This window comes from Sturnira hondurensis, unplaced genomic scaffold, assembly GCF_014824575.4.
Source record: "Sturnira hondurensis isolate 20B ecotype Veracruz unplaced genomic scaffold, ASM1482457v3 Scaffold0023226, whole genome shotgun sequence".
In the NCBI taxonomy this organism is placed as follows: domain Eukaryota; kingdom Metazoa; phylum Chordata; class Mammalia; order Chiroptera; family Phyllostomidae; genus Sturnira; species Sturnira hondurensis.
In genome coordinates, this window is record NW_028095857.1 from 3,192,034 (window position 1) to 3,209,622 (window position 17,589).

The 17,589-nt window shown below is 38.1% G+C and overlaps 1 protein-coding gene across 1 annotated transcript; it reads left to right on the forward strand.

Moving 5' to 3' along the window:
* The first annotated feature begins 1,590 nt into the window (after positions 1–1,590).
* Positions 1,591–17,269, forward strand: TNMD (tenomodulin). The gene is made up of 7 exons (XM_037037378.1): positions 1,591–1,677; positions 1,846–1,977; positions 11,047–11,187; positions 11,405–11,506; positions 14,888–15,041; positions 16,435–16,601; positions 16,894–17,269. Exons 1-7 carry the CDS (start codon positions 1,630–1,632, stop codon positions 17,101–17,103), a joined length of 954 nt encoding a protein of 317 aa, XP_036893273.1. The 5' UTR covers positions 1,591–1,629; the 3' UTR covers positions 17,104–17,269.
* Positions 17,270–17,589: the final 320 nt, after the last annotated feature.

The following is a 17,589-nucleotide window of genomic DNA, read 5'->3' on the forward strand; positions in this document are numbered from 1 at the left end:
TTGGTAATTAAGGTGCCTGTGGGCTATTTAATTGGAGATGTTCAGAAGACTAGATGAGCACATGGGTCTAGAGCCCTAATAGAGCAACTTGTGATAGAGATATTCATTTGAGACTTGTCATAGAAGATGACAACATAAACTAAGGCTTTAGGAGCCAACATAGAAAAGAAGAATGACTTTGAAAACTATAAGAATTTTGAATCAATAAGACTTGGTGACTTATTGGATAAAGAGGATGTGGAAAAGAGGGGGAGTCTAGGGAAAACCTCAGGTTTCTCATTTTGGAGCCTTGGTGGGTGATGGTTCCACTGTTATGGGCTGAGTTGTGCACCCCCCAGCAACTTCATAAGTGAAAGCCTTAATATCCATTACCTTAAAATGTGACTGTGTTTGGAAGCAGGGCCTTTAAAGAGGCAATTAAAAAAAACTAAGGGCTTATGAATGGACTGTAATCCAACATGACTAGTGTCCTTATAAGAAGAAGAATTAAGACATAGACATACACAGAGAGAGAATGTCATGTGAAAATGAAAAAGCCCATCTACAAGGCAAGGGTGGAGGCCTCAGAAGAAACCAACTCTGTTAACACTTTGATCTTTAATTTCTAAAGCTGTGAAATATAAATTTCTGTTGTTTACACTACCTAGTCTGTGGTACTTTGTTACGCAGCTTTAGTAAACTAATATAGCCACCAACTAAGATTAGGAATATAGGAAAGAAAGTAGGGTGGGAGAAGGGGTTATTGAAAAAAGAAAGTTGACACAGGACATGTTTGTTTCATTTGAGATTTCTGAGGCACACCCAGGTAGAGATATTCAACTGGCTTTGAAATTCAAGAGATAAAATGGGCTGCTAAACACAGATTTGAAAATCATTGATTTATAAGTGATATTTTCAACTGTAATAGTGACTGATATCATCTAAGAAGTGTATAAGATCATCAAAGATAGAACCACAAAGAATATCAACATTAAGATTATGCAAGAGAACCTAGGAAAGGAAAGTAATCTGAGAAATAGGATAAAAGAGAGAGAAAACTTATATTTAACCTTTTTTAAGACTTTTTAAGTATAATTAGTTGAGTACATATTGATCTCAGTCCTCAAAGAGTTTTAACATAGTGGAGGAGGCAATATCTTATTCATTTCTAACTCTCCAATGCCAAGCACAGTTCCTGAAATTTAATATCCCTGCAATAAATATTTACTAAATTGAATGGAATTGAAATCAGGACATCATTACTCTTCTTGTTTTGTTTGCTTAGTTCTGGAGTATGCATAATGTATTGCCACTGATATTTTAAGCTCATAGTGAAAAATCATTTCAATGTGTCCTAGACTTGGTCCCCTTCCAAACCAAACCCTAGAATAATAGTTTTCATTATACCTCCTCTCTGCCATTCTGGATTGAATTGTGTGCACAGAAGTTATATGCATATATGGGTATATCCATGTAACAAATTGTAGCACAGGAGCCCTCTGGGCTCCCTCAGGCTCTAGTATGACATGTTTGAGCCATATAAATTCAGCTTCTCCTCTGGCATCAGTTAGCCGACTCACTTGCAACTCCACCTCAGCAGTGGTCTCAGTTCTCTCAAAGCCGGGAAAGCGTACTGTGTGCTGAGAGACTATGGCCAAGAATCCTCCAGAGAACTGTGAGGACTGTCACATTCTAAATGTAAGTTGATTAATATTTTTTACCTTTTGAGCAGAAGTATGGTTGCAGAGGTTGTTTATTGTATAGTAATGTGAACATTAGAAAGTACAATCAAAGGTGACTTTGATTTATGGCTAACTATTCTAAGGATTATTGTGTATTGTTTTATTTTCTCTGTTCTTTGTTTAGGCAGAAGCTTTTAAACCCAAGAAGATATGCAAATCACTTAAAATTTGTGGATTGGTGTTTGGTATCCTGGCCTTAACTCTAATTGTTTTGTTTTGTGGGGGCAAGCACTTCTGGCCAGAGACTCCCAAAAAAGTAAGTAAATGCACATTGTGGTTCAATGCTTCTATGTTTTGAATTTGATTGAATTTAATGACATGTATATTAGTCTGAAAATGAAAATCATTAAGTCTCTTTTGTGTTTATTTTTTGGTGGTATGAAAGATTGAATTCAAGATTTTGCTCTCTTTTACTTGCCTAATTATTTTGGTAAAGGAAAAATGTGTTTTCTGGATTTTAGTTAGTAATTACAGAATGTAGAATTTCTCATTCTTTTGTAATGCTTCACTTTAAGGAGTTAAGACTCTTCCTAGGAGCAAATTTTTACTGTAAAAATAAAATACTTTCCATATTTCTTTCAACTGCCTGGGAGGAAACTGATGGAAAAGCAATTATACCACCACATAAGAAGAAACCACCAGAAATGGCAGCAAAGAATTTTCAAGGATTATGTTTCTGAATTACTGCATCTGCTGTGAGGACAGGCAGAAAACTCCTTTTCAGAAGGAGTGATTCTCATATCTTAGTTCACATGTATTTACAACTTAAGAAAAATTAACTAGAGCTTTTCTAACTCCTAACAACTCCTAACCAGCCACAATTGTCATTGTGCCACTGAGAGAGTGATGCCACAAGATAGAAACAAATAATAAATCACAGGTATCTCAGAAAGCTTCTGATATTAGGGTCATTTGGTGAAGCTTAGCTGGCCATTGTAGTTGGTATGAGCTTACCCTAGTGTTATTGTTACTTCCAGGCTCACAAGCGATGGGAAAGTCTAGATGTGATTTTAAAAAAAATCATAGTCCCTTCATGTCAACAATTAGTTCTCTTTTCATTTGAAAGGGAATTAATAAGTGTACAAGCTACAAGGTATCAAGATGATTTTCTGGTTTTGCCACAAATTTCTTTCTGTGTGTGGGTTGCTGTTCTTACTATTGTTATTAATTTATTGTCCCGAGATTCTCATTTCTATTTGATAACAGATGTAGGGAGGGAAAAGCACAAGTGCAAGAGGGAGGATGAAAGACAAGAAGAAAATGGACTGGCATGGACCAGTAGGAGCCAAAGGAGCAATAGGAGCAGAGAGGAAAGATTATGGATTGATGCAGAAAGAAAGTCAGTGGGGAAGAAAATGGAAAATCAATTGAACAAGTGTCCAAAAGAAAACAGGGGAATAAGGCAAAGACACACATTGGATTTTTCATCTCTGCTGCCATACTCACTTTCATTTAGTTTCAGAGGCTAGCTTATTTTAAGGAGAAAGAATAAATAGTGAAATAGCCTGTTTTGTCTCAGAAAAGATTTCTGGCATCGCCCAAGGCCTATAGATAGCTTTCTAGATAGATAATGATGATAGATAGATGATGATGATGATAGATAGATAGATAGATAGATAGATAATCAATGTTCTCTGCTTGTAAACTATTTACTGTTCACACATCTTTCTAGAGAAACCACATATATTAAGGCTAGCAAAGTGGGCAAACTAATAGAGATCAGGAAGTAAATAGCAAATGAATAAGAGTGCCAAAATGCATTCCAATCCAATTCTGGTACCACTTAGCTAATTCACAAGGTGATATGCCACACCACAAATTGAATCTCAGATCCTCTTGACAATTACAGGTGAGTTAAGGGACAATAAATTCTTTTGTTCTCCATGTTCATATGTACTTAACTAAGTGTTGTAGAGAGCTAGCCCTTTGGACCACCCATGCATGCTTACCTAAACATGGGGCCAGATCACCTTTCTTGTTTTATTGTAGCCATTGGTACTGACAATGCTATTCTGAAAGTTTAGGTGTTTTTCTAAACCTACAAATGCTATTTGCCTTACGGCAACTATAAATGACTAAGTAGGGACCTTGCTTTTATTTTTCCAGGTGCCAAACTCACTAACAGTGCCCATGGCCCCCTCCACTTCAGTATTATACCATATTTGCTTCTCACTCTAGTTCTCTTTTTTGATGGATTAGAAGAACCAATTCTGTGATTCTTCAAACCAAAAGTAAAACTTAGTCAGTGCACGCTTGGAAGAGGTGGGTTATGCTACCAAATGAAATTCATCAGGAATCAAATCTCCTGTGAAGTAATCCATCTATGATTCAATATATATGGTCTAATTATGGGCTAATACTGTCAATAAGCCTTCCTTGGAGCTCACTTATGAATCCTAAGAAGAATGGAGCAGTCAATTTAGTCTTGGGAGATTTGCAGAGGAAAAAGATTTGGGCATTTTGCACAAATTAAAGAACCTGTACCCTTAAGAACATGGCATAGCAGGAACTAACAATTAGCAGATTAAAACCCAGGCTCTTCTGGACTTTCCTTTACAAGCCTGAAGGACCTATGAGTACTGTGGGGTCCTTGGCAGAGAGAACTGTTCATGCTGCTGTGCTCATAGATGGCAATGACTTATTTGCTGTCCTGGGGCTTTCTGCAAGCTCTTAGTGTTTGCTCCTCTAACCTCTACCACACATTCCTTTTATTTTGTTTTTCAATATCTTTTCATAAACAGTGTTTATTTAACATCCCACATCTGGTGTTGACATTTCCATGCCAGTAAGGCCTCCCCTCCTTCCATTCTTTCTTGCTTTGGTGTACCAAAATATCCAAATTCTTGATCCTAATTGGGGATAAAGCCATACTTGACTGCCTCCCTCTCTCTACACACCTCAGTCATGAACACATGTGCATGTGAATGCACACACATGTCATAGAGAGAAAGGGATCAAAATAAAGTGAAACAAGGAGGGACAATCCTGGGTGCACTGTTGCACTCACCTATAGACTAACAGGCCACCTAGACTACAGCCACATATAGAAGCCACTTGAGGTAAACAAAAGCCAGCCCATCAATCTCTTGTTTTCATCTTTCTTAACTAAGGAGAGGGGAACTATTCTGACACAGATTTTGAGAGCACATTAAAATAAGGCTTCACTTCTAGGCAATGATTGCACAGGAACTTTGAAGCATATTCTCTGATGAAATATTCTTACTTAAAGCTCCCTGTATTGCACATTCAACTTGAAACAATTAGAAGCCCACTCCCCAGGTAATCAATCCATCAAGGAGAAAACAAGTTAGAAAAATTCCAGCCCTTAAACTGAAAGATTTTAGTTATAACACAGACCTTGTTGCCTATCCCCTCCAATCTTTTCTAGAATGAATCAGAAGAATAATAAATTAAATTAATTACATGTTGTTCTTGCCATATCTAGGAACTTCCTTTTGACTTTAGGGCTGTTTGGAAACCATAACTTCTAAGGCACACACAACAATCAGCAAATTCCTGGGGACTTCCCCTCAACTTCTACATACCATCAACATAAGATGAGAATAGAAATAGTTGGGCATCCTCCTGTAATCCCCACCACTTAGGCTGCAGAAAACCATTAAAACCGTCTCACTTAAGATTTTGAGCTCAATTATCATTGTACGATGAAAATAATTTGCTCAGAAAAAGCACCTTCTGGCTAAGTTTGGGTCTAGATAAGTAAGCTGTGCCTACTTATCTAATACTAATATGGACAGAGACCAACTTTATTCACTCTTCTTTGAGGCACACAGCATATACAATTTTCCTTCCTGAGTTCTCTGGGCTGTCCTACACAGTAGTTTGGTAGGTGCAATGTGGGTTTGGAGAAGCATTCATACCTTCAAGGAAAAAGTTGGAGTTTTAGTTGGAATCTCCTCAAAAGGTCAACCTGTGCCATGTCATCATTTTAAAAGAGAAGACTTCTCTGAATTGTATCTTCCTCCTAACCCATTGTGACAGAAAGCTAACTTTTGCATCAAAACTCTCACTGGACCAGCTCTTGCTCTAGGATAATCATGGCCTCTCCAATTATGTATATCAGGACTCTGGCTACTAGGTGCACATTCTTTTTTTTAAAGATTTTGTTTTTATTTATTTTCAGAGAGTGGGGGAGGGAGGGAGAAAGAGAGGGAGAGAAATGTGTATGTGTGGTTGCTTCTCACATGCCCCCTACTGATGACCTGGCCCACAACTCAGGCATGTGCCCTGACTGGGAATTCTATTGGCAACCCTTTGGTTCACAAGTTGGCACTCAGTCCACTGAGCCACACCAGCCAGGGTTAAGGGCACACTCTTATTCAGTTCCTTCATTCTTCTAAGGCAGCATATACTAAGCAACCTATGTGGCTCCAGGTAGGAAAGCCTGGGTCATCGGTTGGAGCTGTCCTTTAGTAGCTGAAAGTGGAATTGGAGCTCTAAGAGGAAAGCAACCTAAGTGATCAACAGAGAGTGTCAGTTCACTGCTCAATCTGACAAGGTATCAGCCCAAATCTGAGCAGAATTGATTTTGTCAGGTATTAAACATTGTATCTGGCAAGGGTTGAGAGGTAAAAATGACAACTGAGCCTCTAGAGATATTTGGTGACTTTTCCAAAGTCACACAGCTTATAAGTGGCAAAGCTGAGGCTAGGAGTAGAATCTGGTCTGAGGATTCCTTCAACTATTTTTCAGTTGCATTTAGGTTGAAAATCTGCATTTAGGATTTTTAGCTGCATGAGGATGATGGGTAGTAGGTGTGGGGAGAGAGTGAATAAGGGAAAATTTTCCAGCCAGCTTCAGTCTATGGATGAAAGAAATGGCATTTTTTCTTGTTGAAAAAGAGGAATGTCTGCGCTGCTTATGCCAATTTTTTCATGGCTGAAAACTTGTGATTGAAGATGCAGAAGTCCAGCTCTGCATGAGAAACAATCTGTCTGCTTTGTGTTGGTAAAGAAATACCCAGAGACCCTTTAATTCCCACAGGCTAGATTGGTAACAATATGGTACAATCCATTCCCTTCTCTTTCTTCCAGTTTAACACTTGCTAGCCAGCAATTCTGAGCATGTATCTCACCTTTGGGGAGTGTACCTCATAAACAGACAGTAAAGGGTGAAGATGGAGAGTGAAACAGATTAATCACAGATTCCAAAAACACAAACCTAGGCCAAATGCCCTCAAATCCCTTTCAAGACAGGATAAACCTATTTGCCCCCTCCACCCCCAAACAGCTCAATCTTGCTGAGGTCCGAGGCAGATTTACTTTTTTTTCACCAGGATGACATTATTTTAATTAGAACGAGTATGCAGCTTCACATCACTTTAGCTTTGTTGTGGAGAAGCTAGTTCAAAGTCATTTAGCGTTGACACAAAAATATTCACGTAGGCAAATAGCTTCCATGGGAAACCATTGTGGAGGCTGCTCACCATGTAGACCCACATGAGCACAGGGTCTGATTCAAAAAATAATAGAAGTCCATGGAAAGTCTTATGGCAGAAATAATAACATTTACATGGTTTCTGTTTTTAATATAATTTATTGATTATGCTATTACGGTTGTCCCATTTGCTCCCCATTATCCCCCTCCACCCTGCACACTGCCTTCCACCCACATTGCCCCCGTTTAGTTCATGTGCATGGGTCATACTCTTGATAAAAAGCTTTCTTTTCTGTCCTCAAAAATTGTCACAAATTGAAGCAAGTAAACTGGGCAAACTGTGAAAGGAGGATTTTAGGGCTCATTTGCTGCCTGAGTAGAGGATTTAGCTAGACCAAGGAAAGAAAAAGATTCCTGGGCAGGGAAACAAAATGAGTTTGTGTTTTCTCCATGTTTTGTCAATATGAACTTCTTACATCTCTCGCTGCCTGGAGCTTAAACATGTACCTATCTCATTTCACTTCTGAGTCATAGTCACCGGCTTCCCTGTCCCACTCCAGTGGGACAGCCTTTGTAGTTAAAACCAACCTTATGTGTGGCTGGAAATATGTCCTGACCCCTCAAATATTACCTATTCCTGGTGCTATTGTGCTTAACATCCACCATTGGTAATTCAGTCTTTAAAAAAAGAATTTAATTTATTTTAGATAGAGGGGAAGGGAAGGAGAAAGTGAGAGAGAGAAACATCAATGTGTGTTTGCCTCTTGTGTGCCCCCTACTGGGTACCTGGCCTGCAACCCAGGCATGTGCCCTAACTGGGAATCAAAGCAGTGACCCTTTGGTTTACAGGCCAGGACTCAATCCACTGAGCCACACCAGCCACAGTGTAATTCAGTCTTTTGAGTATTGCACTCGATTATTTTAATAGACAAATATGTATAGCTAACATCTTAGTGTGAAATCATTTGTAAGATTGATTTTTTTTTATTTAACATAAGATACTTGAAGCACCACAAGATTCCTACGTGTCTAAACAGGAGACAAAGTGTTAGAAGGAAATGGGAAGAGGAGAAAGGACTAAGAGGGTATAAAGTAAACACAATATGAAAAGAATAGAAAAGGGAAGCTAGAAGCCTTCCTGGATTAACTTTTTCAATGTGCCAATTTGACAGAAGTGTTTGTCTTTGCACTGTCCTTTCTGAAATAAAGCTGAGTTTGGGGCACTCTGAGATGGAATACTGGGAGCCCACTCACACATCTCTTAGGCCGGCCATTCTGCCTCTACTTTAGCTTATGCCTGGAAAAGACAAAACCACTTATTCCTTCATCTCCAGAGACCCTCAGCCCTTCAGCCAGTGAACTTAGTAGAGAGAAAATTACTTCTGGGGCCAAAGGCATGAGCTCAGTCTTCATATTGGCCAGTGAAGCTTGCATAACCATTATTCAGGCAATGTGCTCCACAGGGACCCAGGCGAGACAGTATGTCTGGATTTGCTCAAACTCATCCCCAAACAGTTCAAAATTAGACACCATCACCATCTTCCTAGACAAAAGACAGTCTGTTCCAAATGGACACCTTTGATAGTGGAATTCCATCTGAGTGAATACATAGATCACCATCCTACCCTTACCTGCCACCCAAAATTCACAAACAAATGAAGTCATTCTGATCCCACTCTATTTAGCAACCTACCATTGTTAACAAAAAAGCCAACAAGCTGGTCAATAAATACAATCAGAATGGACCCCTTCTCCCCCACCAAAACAAAACAAAACTTTGAAAGAATGTTGAAAATAATCAAGATCTACTGAGCTTGGCAGTTTCCTATAGTTTTCATCTAGCAAGGTGTCCAAGTGAAGCACATTGCCAATAACGCAGGAAAACTCATTCCACAAAAGTACACTGAAATTCTAAATGTCACCAGTATGATTCCATAGTTTTCTGTGAGTGATTGAAAATACAGTCTGTATTTTCTCTTTTGCCTGGGTAGGCAGCCTTCCAACATCTCCTGGTCTCTAACCTCATTTTTCCATGCAATAATCCATCAGTGGTGCTACTGATGAAACAAACACCCCACCCCACTTCCAATGACTAGTAATGTCAACATTTGTCTCAACAATGGATAGTATTTCTATAGAAATTCTCCTTTGTTGGGAGATCTGACAAGACTGGACTAAAGTGGATGCATCATAGTTAAGGTCAACTGAGAGCTCAATTTGTTGCCATAAGCAGAAGATTCCCAAGCTGCCTACAGAGCTGTAACTGAGGACATATTTATAACTAGAAGCAAATCACAAGCCCAAAGGAATTAGCTACCTGTCACAAACCAGGCCACACTTCCTGAGTTAACCCTGCAGTTGCTGAAAGGTTCTAAATATTGTTTTCCTTTCCCTTTCAAAATACAGTCTCTTAGAAAACCTTGCCAATGCTCAAAATCTCTCTTTAAGAAGATGTGATGGGGAGCACTTGGGGGGGCAGGGCTGGGAATATAAGACAGAAAACTGTATTTGAACAAGAATTAAATAAAATAAAAAAGATGTGAAATTGCCATTGGTGGGAAAAACTCGTTGAACAAATATTTAAGTGCTAGCCATATCCAAGGCACTGTAAGGTTACTAAAAGGTAAACGACGTTGTTTCTTGTTCTCCTATTCAGCAGCTACACAGCCATTTCATGCTTGAAGTACCATTGTTTCTACAAAACCTTCCCACTTGTTTTTCTACTTGAGTCAGGGAAAATTTGAACAAGTTAAACTAACAGTCACAGACACTGGCAGACATTAAAAAACAACTGCAACCAGTGCAAGCTCTAAAAACTTGCCACTGGGAATTGTATTATTACAAAGCAACATTGGTTCTGTAGATGGCTTCTTTTTCAGGCTTTCAATTTGCCAAATTGTTTTGGTAACAAAAAAAAATGAGCATAAAGAAACTTTATAGCTGAAAGCCTCCTAACAAGATAGAATTCCACATGGCACCACTAGGTCTGGCCTGCTTTGCGATAGGAAACAAACATGTTTAGGCTTGTTATTTGGTTTTGGCTATAAAAATGTCCTGAGTTATAAGTAATGAACTTACTCCTGAAGTCAGACACTCTGTAAGGCTGCTCTTTTTCATCCTTAGAAAGAGAATTGACTCTTTTAGAAGCAAAGTCCAGAGTTTCATTTCAACCACTCAAGTATGACCTGATAAGCAGCCTTTCCAAGGCACTCTCTTTGGTAAACTCCATGTTACTTATTGCAGGTACTTGATAGAGTTGTTGAACTCTACATATAGGAGAATCTGGAGAATTTGAAACCAAATAAATCAGGTTTGGCAAACAGAATTCAGTAATAAACTGAGGGGGGTTGGTTAGGCCATAAAAGAGAAGGTTAGGGGAAGGTGATAAATGTTTTTTCGAGTTTAAAGGGAAAAATGAAGTAATTGAGACCAGGGTAACATTATTACTTAAAATTGGCCAATGAGTGAATGCGTTAAAATCTTTGTCTCAAACCTAATGAATTTCATAGGGAGTAAGGGGGGGGGGTGACCATTGAGTGCTTAAAAAGTGCTCCATTTAAAGAAGCAGCATAGGTTTGAGGTGATTACTCTGCTCAACACAACGGTAAGTACTTTACAGGCTGTTTTGCAAAATATCATTTGCTATTTAGTTAATGCTACCAAGAAAACTGTTGGAATTCTTAGTAAGTAGTTCAGCAACTTGGCTTGAATACAAAATACTGGCTCCGAATAGATCCCTATATCAGCTCCAGCACCAAAAATCATCTCACTTGAGTCTCAGAAAAGTCCCAGTGGCGAGCTACTGAGATGGCACCGGCACCTCACTACAAATTGTGGACAGAAAATGCACTCCAGATATTACCCAGTTAAAGTGTTGTATGAATGGACACATTGAGTATCTTAGAACTTGTTTCCCTTGTTTTCCCAGACATATGATATGGAGCACACATTCTACAGCAATGGAGAAAAGAAGAAGATTTACATGGAAATTGATCCTATGACCAGAACCGAAATACTCAGAAGTGGAAATGGCACTGATGAAACATTGGAAGTACATGACTTTAAAAATGTAAGTTGGATACTCCTCCCCAAAGGCTTCTCCCTTAAAATATTAGAACATTTTGGTTGAGTTAAAAATAGCCTGTAGCCTTCATTTAATTTATAACACAGAGTTTTCCCTTTAAATTCAAATTTTGCCAGCCTAGGGCCCTGACAGACTGTGGAACTTATAAAGTCTGGCTCTTTCAGAAGGGTTTTTTTTGTGTGTGTGTGTTTTTTTTTTACAGGGATACACTGGCATCTACTTCGTAGGTCTTCAAAAATGCTTCATCAAAACTCAAATCAAAGTGATTCCTGAATTTTCTGAACCAGAGGAGGAAATAGATGAAGTATGTATGAAAAATAGTGGCAGTAAAAGCCATCATTTATTGGTTACTAACTATGTGTCAGACATTGCACTGAATGCTTTACTTTCATTTGATTCTCACTTGGACCTTATGGATAGGTGCTACTGTTATCCCCAATTTCAGAGGAGGAAACTGGGACTCAGAACTGAAAAGTGACTTTCCAAAGGTCACACAGACAGTGAGTAGCAGACTGCAATATTGAACTCAGGCCTTTCAAAAAATAGGTTCATGCTTTTAGGTGCAACACTGTACTTTTATATTTGTGTGGCCATTAACATTATATACCTTTGCTCCCAAACCAAAGATTTCTAGTAAAAGGGGTGAGCAGGAGAACAAAATCAATCCTGCCCAAGATAAAGACCTAAAAAGAAAAGTTCTAAAGCCACTGGGGATCCTTGGCATTTTTGTTACACTATCACTTACCTATTTCAAAGATTTCATTAAGTTCATTCACCTTTCCATTTTATGCTGGGATGCTAAAGGAATAATCTACATTTAATTACTAAGAAAGACAAAAACAAAGAAGGTGAGAACCACAGTGTATTACAGTTTATCAGAAATCACACTGCTAGGCCAGGGCACTGGTGAGATTATTAGGTAGCCCATGGAAGCCTAGTGTGAAATGAAGGATTATTGCCTAAAATATAGCCATCAGTAAAGCCCTTGAGGCTCTTAATTTTTCCTCTATATTCTGTTTGTAATTACATTAAGTTGCTATCAGTAGAGGAAGAAGGGGAACGTGAGCTAAGGCCATATTTTGACAGCACACCCCTACTGCAGGCAGGAAGAAACAAATGTGTGTTTGGTTTGGTTGGTTTTGTTTTAGAGTTTAACTGGCAAATCTAAAGTGAGATTATGGCAATGGTACACTGGCCTCTCTTTATATTGTAAATACATCTTTCTCTTGCTTCTTTTTCTCCCTCATTCTTCAATTTTCTCCTTCCCACTTTCTCCATCTTAGTGCTCATCTACCCATTTATCTTTTCCTTTCCTTTTCTTATTTTTTTGGAGTGAGATGGGGTGGAAAGTATTTTTTCCTTTCCCTCACCCAGGTCTCAGAGCTGTCATCATTTCCCATAGACATGCTACTGCTCTCCTCATGGCAAGAGAAATTATAGACACTTACTTCTAGAATCTCTAAGGAAAAATATTTCTTAAGGTATATAGTAGTAAAAAAAATTGCAGATTTTTTAAGTAAGCAGAAGTTAGATGTATCTGAGGAACAGAAAAACTTCCAGGATGTTAAAAATACTATATGAAATAAGGGTAAGACAAAAGAAGAATGAATAGGATAAAAAGTTCCTAAACCCAATATCATATGTTGCTTTTTACAGAAATAATATAAACTTTTGTGCAGTGCCAGTCAGCAATTGTGTAGAGCCAAAACAGACACATCAGGATTTATTTTTCTGAAATAAATAACTAAATAGAGGTAAAGAGCCATAATGGTTCATTTTGGACCTAATTTGTTCCTCAGTTAATTTTTCTGAATCTTTTAAATGGCACAGCTATTCATTTAATGATAGCAAGATTACTTATCTTCAAGAAAAAACTATTTTTTATATTCAGGCTACAGATATTTTATGAAATAAATTCATAGTCATGAATGACAAATGGCCTCTTATTCTATGTTCCCCTCACCTCTGTATCCATAGTTTTTGCATGTTAAACATGCAGAGCAGGTATAAAAAATAGTGCTGATTTTGCTAACAAAGCTAGTCAGCATGCCAACCTCCTTTTATATAGTCCCTTTCAATGCCTCCCAGGATTTTTATAAATAAAGGGAAAAGAAACTAACACTTGAGAGTTTTAAATGACTATGGAAAAATTATACAAAACCATATTTCACAGAAAAAAATAAAAACACTGAAATCATAAAGCTAAAACAAAACAAAAGGGAGAAGGGAAAGCCTTATTAAGAGCAGGGGGGCAAATGTTGAAGTCAAAAGGCAAATGAGTATGAATGAGGTATTGTTCTCATAAAAAACATCCAAACCAATAATAATTTTTATGAGTTCATTTGAGCCAAACTGACAACAATTGCCAGAAAGCAAAATCTCAATGGATTGAGAAAATGCTCCAGAGAATGGCAGTTTAGCACTTTATGTTATATATTACAATCAAAGGAGAAGGCCTAAAGGGTCTTATGAAATCCATTGGTGATAGATTAGGGAGATAGGAGGAAGCAAATGGGGATCTCTGGGATTGGCTAAAGAGTAAAACAATTAGGCACATACTTCTTTTACTTTAGGTGGGTAAAGGACAGTGCAATACTATTAACAGTTAAAAATTAACATAATAATAAAAATGAGGGGGTTTGTGGTCTCTGCTCTGATGGGAGATTGTGTCCTGAGGAGTGTGTAAAAAGAAAATTACCCTGCCGTTCCAAAGGTATGTTATCATAGATGCAAAAAAAAAAAAACAATAGGCAGCCTTAGTTAAGGTAAAGACTGACTTTTGTTAGGGAAAATACCAGCCTAGGACATGTCTACCCATCATGACTTGCTTTTGGTTAGAGAGTTTTATGTTCAGACCTATGTGGTTCTTTTTTGGTCTCTGAGTTAATAAGGCCTCCATGCATGCTTCACCTGAGCTTGTCATATTTAGTATTTGACCCCTTTTTCATCCACAGTATACAAAACAACTACTTCCAGTACTAGAAACTGAGGAGAAGGTAGCATTTTTGACAATATAAGAAAGGCTACCTAAAGGAAAAACACTCTTAGAAAAACTCTAAGCATCTAGAATAAAGGGGTTCTTTAGTGGTAAGGTCAATCAAACCACAAACTGGAGACTTGACATTAAAATAAAAAGGACATCTTTTGCCCTCCTCCTAGCTACCATTAATAGGCAAATTCTATAAAACTAAAATATTACATTTGGTTGCTATTTCACTGGTCTCACCAGTTTAAATTATAGCAGTTTTTTTTTCAGTTTCAGGTCAAAACCTGCTTGCAACACTAGTAGAAAACAAAAAAAAAAATGTCAGGCACTCAAGATGTCCATTTAAAAGAGAGAAAACAAATGCAAATCACTTAGGATTTCAGAAACCCAAATTTAAAAATACATGGCCCAGTGGGTGGTCCAGATATTAATGGAGAGCCTTCCCAAATCTAAGTGAAATGGTAGTAGAGAAAGCTCTTGTTTCAGTGAGCAACCTTACTGTTAGAAAGAAGGATTGGATGTTAACTCTCCCACAGGGCATCTACTATATGCAAGGCACAGAGCTACTTCACTGGCGGCCCTGATATTGAAATTGTTATTCAGACTCAAAATACAGCATTTTTTCAGTATTCCATGATGTCTCACTCATTTTATTAATTTATCTGCCTACCCCCACTCTGAACTACTTTCTCCTCTCAGAATGAAGAAATTACCACAACTTTCTTTGAACAGTCAGTGATTTGGGTCCCAGCAGAGAAGCCTATTGAAAACCGAGACTTTCTTAAAAATTCCAGAATTCTGGAGATTTGTGATAATGTGACCATGTATTGGATCAATCCCACTCTAATAGCAGGTATGGTCTTTTCTTCCTCCTCTTCTTCCTCTCCCTCCTCCTCTTCCTTTCTCCTTATTTTTCCAAAGTCAGTAACAGTTTAATGTTCCCAGCATTTAGAGACTACTTTTCTATGAAAACAGATGATCTGCTTATATCTTCTTAGATGAAACTGTATATGCTGACTGCCAGTGAGGAGGGCATTTTTCACAACCAGGCTATAAATCAGATAAATTAATGCTGACAGGCTTTTAATTATCTCGGCAAATGTAACACCACCTTAATGTGCCCAGTGATAGCAAAAATTTAATCTATCTTTCTTTGCATATCCATGTTTATTGCCCTTGGGATACTAAACTATTTCTCAAACTACTCACTACGTGTTCAACCCAAGACCAGAGGAGAGAAGAGCCAAAAAATGCTCTGTTGTCTCAAGAATGATTGTCTATGCCAAATGGTGGCATTATCCCCAGATGATAGGACAGTCACTGCAATACAAGTGTCTTTGTGGCTGTTTTAGGAATCACTATAAAAGTAATTGAGGGCCAGAGGTCCACAGTAGAAGAGTCCAGCTCTCAACTTTTAGTCAGTCCATAGGGAACACAAAGGCCTTTGGGCATCTTATTCTGCTTCGTTAACATAGGACTTGGTCTCTCTCATTCTGGACAGCATAGATTACTATATTACCTAAGAAGGGCCACTGTAGCCAATGCAGGCATCTATTAGTACTCTGGCACCTTAAAAAAAGGCAAATAATGCACTGTTTTATCCTGGATTGGATGCTAGAACTTCTGCTTCAGCATTGTTTTTATAAAAGACATTAGTGGAAATAATGATGAACTATGAACAAAGTCTGTAGTTTATTTAATAGTATTGTACCAATACAAATATCTTAGTTTTGATCATTGTATTATGATTATTTAAGATTAGGAGAAAATAGAACTTTTTACTGATCTTTGCAACTGTCCTGTGAATCTAAGATTATTTCTAATTAGAAAATTTTAAAAATTAAGACAGGAAAGAGAAGGGAAGAGGGAGGACAACTGAGATTACCAACTCAAATCAGACAACATAACAATATTTGAGTATCTACCATGGGTAAAATCCTTGTAGGAGATACAAAGGTTCCCTGTCCTCAGTTTCTAATTTAGTATGCTAATGCAGCAAAACAGTAAGTTTTTTATGTCAAATGAGCAAAGAATAGGTCTGTTCACATGGGAATAATCATATTTGTTTTGGAAAATCTCCTTAAAATATCAGCTGTCAGAGGTTGAAAAAGTGATTCATGCATGCTTACATGATGTCAGTGAGAAGACACAAGGATGATCTCCACCTCCATATGCTATCCTCTCATCACTTCTTTCAGAAACATTTCTGAAGCAGTTGTATCTCAACTTTGTATTTATTACCTTAGTTTCAGAATTACAAGATTTTGAAGAGGATGGTGAAGATCTTCACTTTTCTACTACTGAAAAAAAGGGCATTGAACAAAATGAGCAGTGGGTTGTCCCTCAAGTAAAGGTAGAGAAGACACGTCACACCAGACAAGCAAGTGAAGAAGAACTCCCAATAAATGACTATGTGAGTTATGTTCCTGTTTTCTTGTTAGAGGGAAAACAAAGCCATCAAAAATCTCACTATCCCTCAGATCAAAGTCATTGAAAGGAGAATTTTAAATTTTAACAAAAAATATTTAAGAAACTTGAAATCCCCAGGGGGCGTATTTAAAATCAGCCTTGATCTCTATTGAGGTGGCTCCATGGTTAGGCTAAGGAACTTAATTTCTCAACAGTCCCCAGTTCATATAGTCTTATAGTCCTCCCCTGCTTGGTGGACCTCTTCCCCTCCAACACTGGCTTCTTTTTTTTTTCAGACTGAAAACGGAATAGAATTTGACCCCATGCTGGATGAGAGAGGTTATTGCTGTATTTACTGCCGTCGAGGCAACCGCTACTGTCGCCGTGTCTGTGAACCTTTACTAGGTTACTACCCATATCCGTACTGCTACCAAGGAGGGCGGGTTATCTGTCGTGTTATCATGCCTTGCAATTGGTGGGTGGCCCGTATGCTGGGGAGGGTCTAGTAGCAAGTTTGATCTCATTGCTTAAACTTCAGACAGCCAACATATAATAAATGCATGCTATTCAATGAATCTCTGCCTATGAGGCATTTGCCTCCTGGTAGCCAGTACCCCATAATTACTTGTTGGTAATTCCTCTATCATGTTTTAATAAACTTCTACATTATCATCAATGGCCCAATTGCTGCTGAACACACTGATTAAGTGTTTGCTAAGAATATTTTCTGCAACTGAGATAGAACACATCTGTTTAACATGGAGGACAACAAAAGAAACTTGCATTTCATCATGTTTCAGGGGTAAGAAAGTACAAAGCATAAGAATTCTCAAACACCATATTTTACACTGCTCTATCAAGAAAGTGGAAAGGAAAGGTTAATGATAAAAATGTCCCTGCAACCAATGCATAAAAAGTGTCTTTTTGTGCATAGCCCCAGTGTTTATATACGTGAAAGACATGTTGTGGACCCACTCAAGCATCTATTAAGC

Coding starts and splice junctions, on each gene's coding strand:
- TNMD (XM_037037378.1), top strand. CDS start 1,630: ATGGCCAAGAATCCTCCAGAGAACTGTGAGGACTGTCACATTCTAAAT. Junction 11,188..11,404: donor AAGTACATGACTTTAAAAAT/GTAAGTTGGATA, acceptor TTTTTTTTACAG/GGATACACTGGCATCTACTT. Junction 16,602..16,893: donor AACTCCCAATAAATGACTAT/GTGAGTTATGTT, acceptor TTTTTTTTTCAG/ACTGAAAACGGAATAGAATT.